Here is a 1,206-nt window from a genome sequence, read left to right as displayed (position 1 = left end):
CCCAAGTAGCTGGGACCACAGGCGCCCGCCACAACGCCCGGCTATTTTTTGGTTGCAGCCGTCATTGTTGTTTGGCGGGTCCAGGCTGCGGATTCGAACCCGCCACCTTAGGTGTACGTGGCTGGCGCCTTAGCCGGCTGAGCCACAGGCGCCGAGCCTGTTTTATTCTTAATATCCAAAGCAAATGAGAAAATACTGTTATGTTAATGAGCATCATAATAGAGTTTTTTTAAAGCAGAAAAATATCACTAAAAGTACTTTTTTTTTTGAGACAGAATCTCACTTTGTTGCCCTCTGTGGCATTATAGCTCACAGCAACCTCAAACTCTTGGGCTAAAGCAATTCTCTTGCCTCAGCCTCCCGAGTAGCTGGGACTACAGGTGCCTGTCAAAACGCCTGGCTATTTTTGGAGGCGGGGGTCTCCCTCTTGCTTGGGCTGGTCTCAAATCCATGGGCTCAGGCAGTCCGCCCACCGCAGCTTCCCAGCTACTAGGATTATAGGCATGAGCCACCACAGCTGGCCTTAAAAATACTTTTATTTAAATTGAAGCTCACTTTCAAGATACTGAAAATGATACTGAAAATGTTTTTTCAGTCTGAGTAACTTTTGATGTTCTTCTTATCATTTCTCTTTTAGTATGAATCAGATGCAACAGGAAAAAGAACTAACAGAAAACATTTTGAAAGTGGTAAGTATTGGCATTAGTTACAGTAACTTTCTGGAATATATTTAGAGCATGTATAGCTATGTCTTCTAATCTTTGGCAAATGAGAGTTTTCAAGGTGTAGGTGCAGTGACACTGTAAATATTATTATAATATAGGTAATATTCTAAATTGTATAGATTTTCAACTTTATTGGAAGAGTACTTTGCCACCAATTCCATTGTTGAGTGTTATTGTTGAATTGTTCATGATACTTTAGCAGATATAAATAATTGATCTTACAGGTGATGTTTTTATGTTTTGTATTTTCCAAAAATCTATAATAAATGTATTATATTTTTAACTTTTTATTTATTTATTTTTGAGACAGAGTCTCACTATGTCACCTTTGGTAGAGTGCTATGGCGGTCAAAGCTCACAGCAACTTCAAACTCTTGGGCTTAAGTGATTCTCTTGCCTCAGCCTCCCAAGTAGCTGGGACTACAGGCACCTGCTACAATGTCCAGCTATTTTTTGGTTGTAGTTGTCATTGTTGTTTGGC

The 1,206-nt window shown here is 40.0% G+C and overlaps 1 protein-coding gene across 1 annotated transcript in view; it reads left to right on the top strand.

Moving 5' to 3' along the window:
* Positions 1 to 1,206, top strand: part of INTS8 (integrator complex subunit 8) — a 57,063-nt gene that overhangs the window by 6,153 nt on the left and 49,704 nt on the right. Inside the window, exon 5 of the mRNA XM_003782471.2 lies at positions 638 to 689. Coding sequence (XP_003782519.1) covers positions 638 to 689 — 52 coding nt within the window. The remainder of the gene's footprint in view (positions 1 to 637; positions 690 to 1,206) is intronic.

Source organism: Otolemur garnettii, unplaced genomic scaffold, assembly GCF_000181295.1.
Source record: "Otolemur garnettii isolate 467f Iridium unplaced genomic scaffold, OtoGar3 scaffold00004, whole genome shotgun sequence".
Lineage (NCBI taxonomy): Eukaryota > Metazoa > Chordata > Mammalia > Primates > Galagidae > Otolemur > Otolemur garnettii.
Note: the sequence above shows the minus strand (reverse complement) of the source record. Positions and strands in the feature narration are given on the sequence as shown.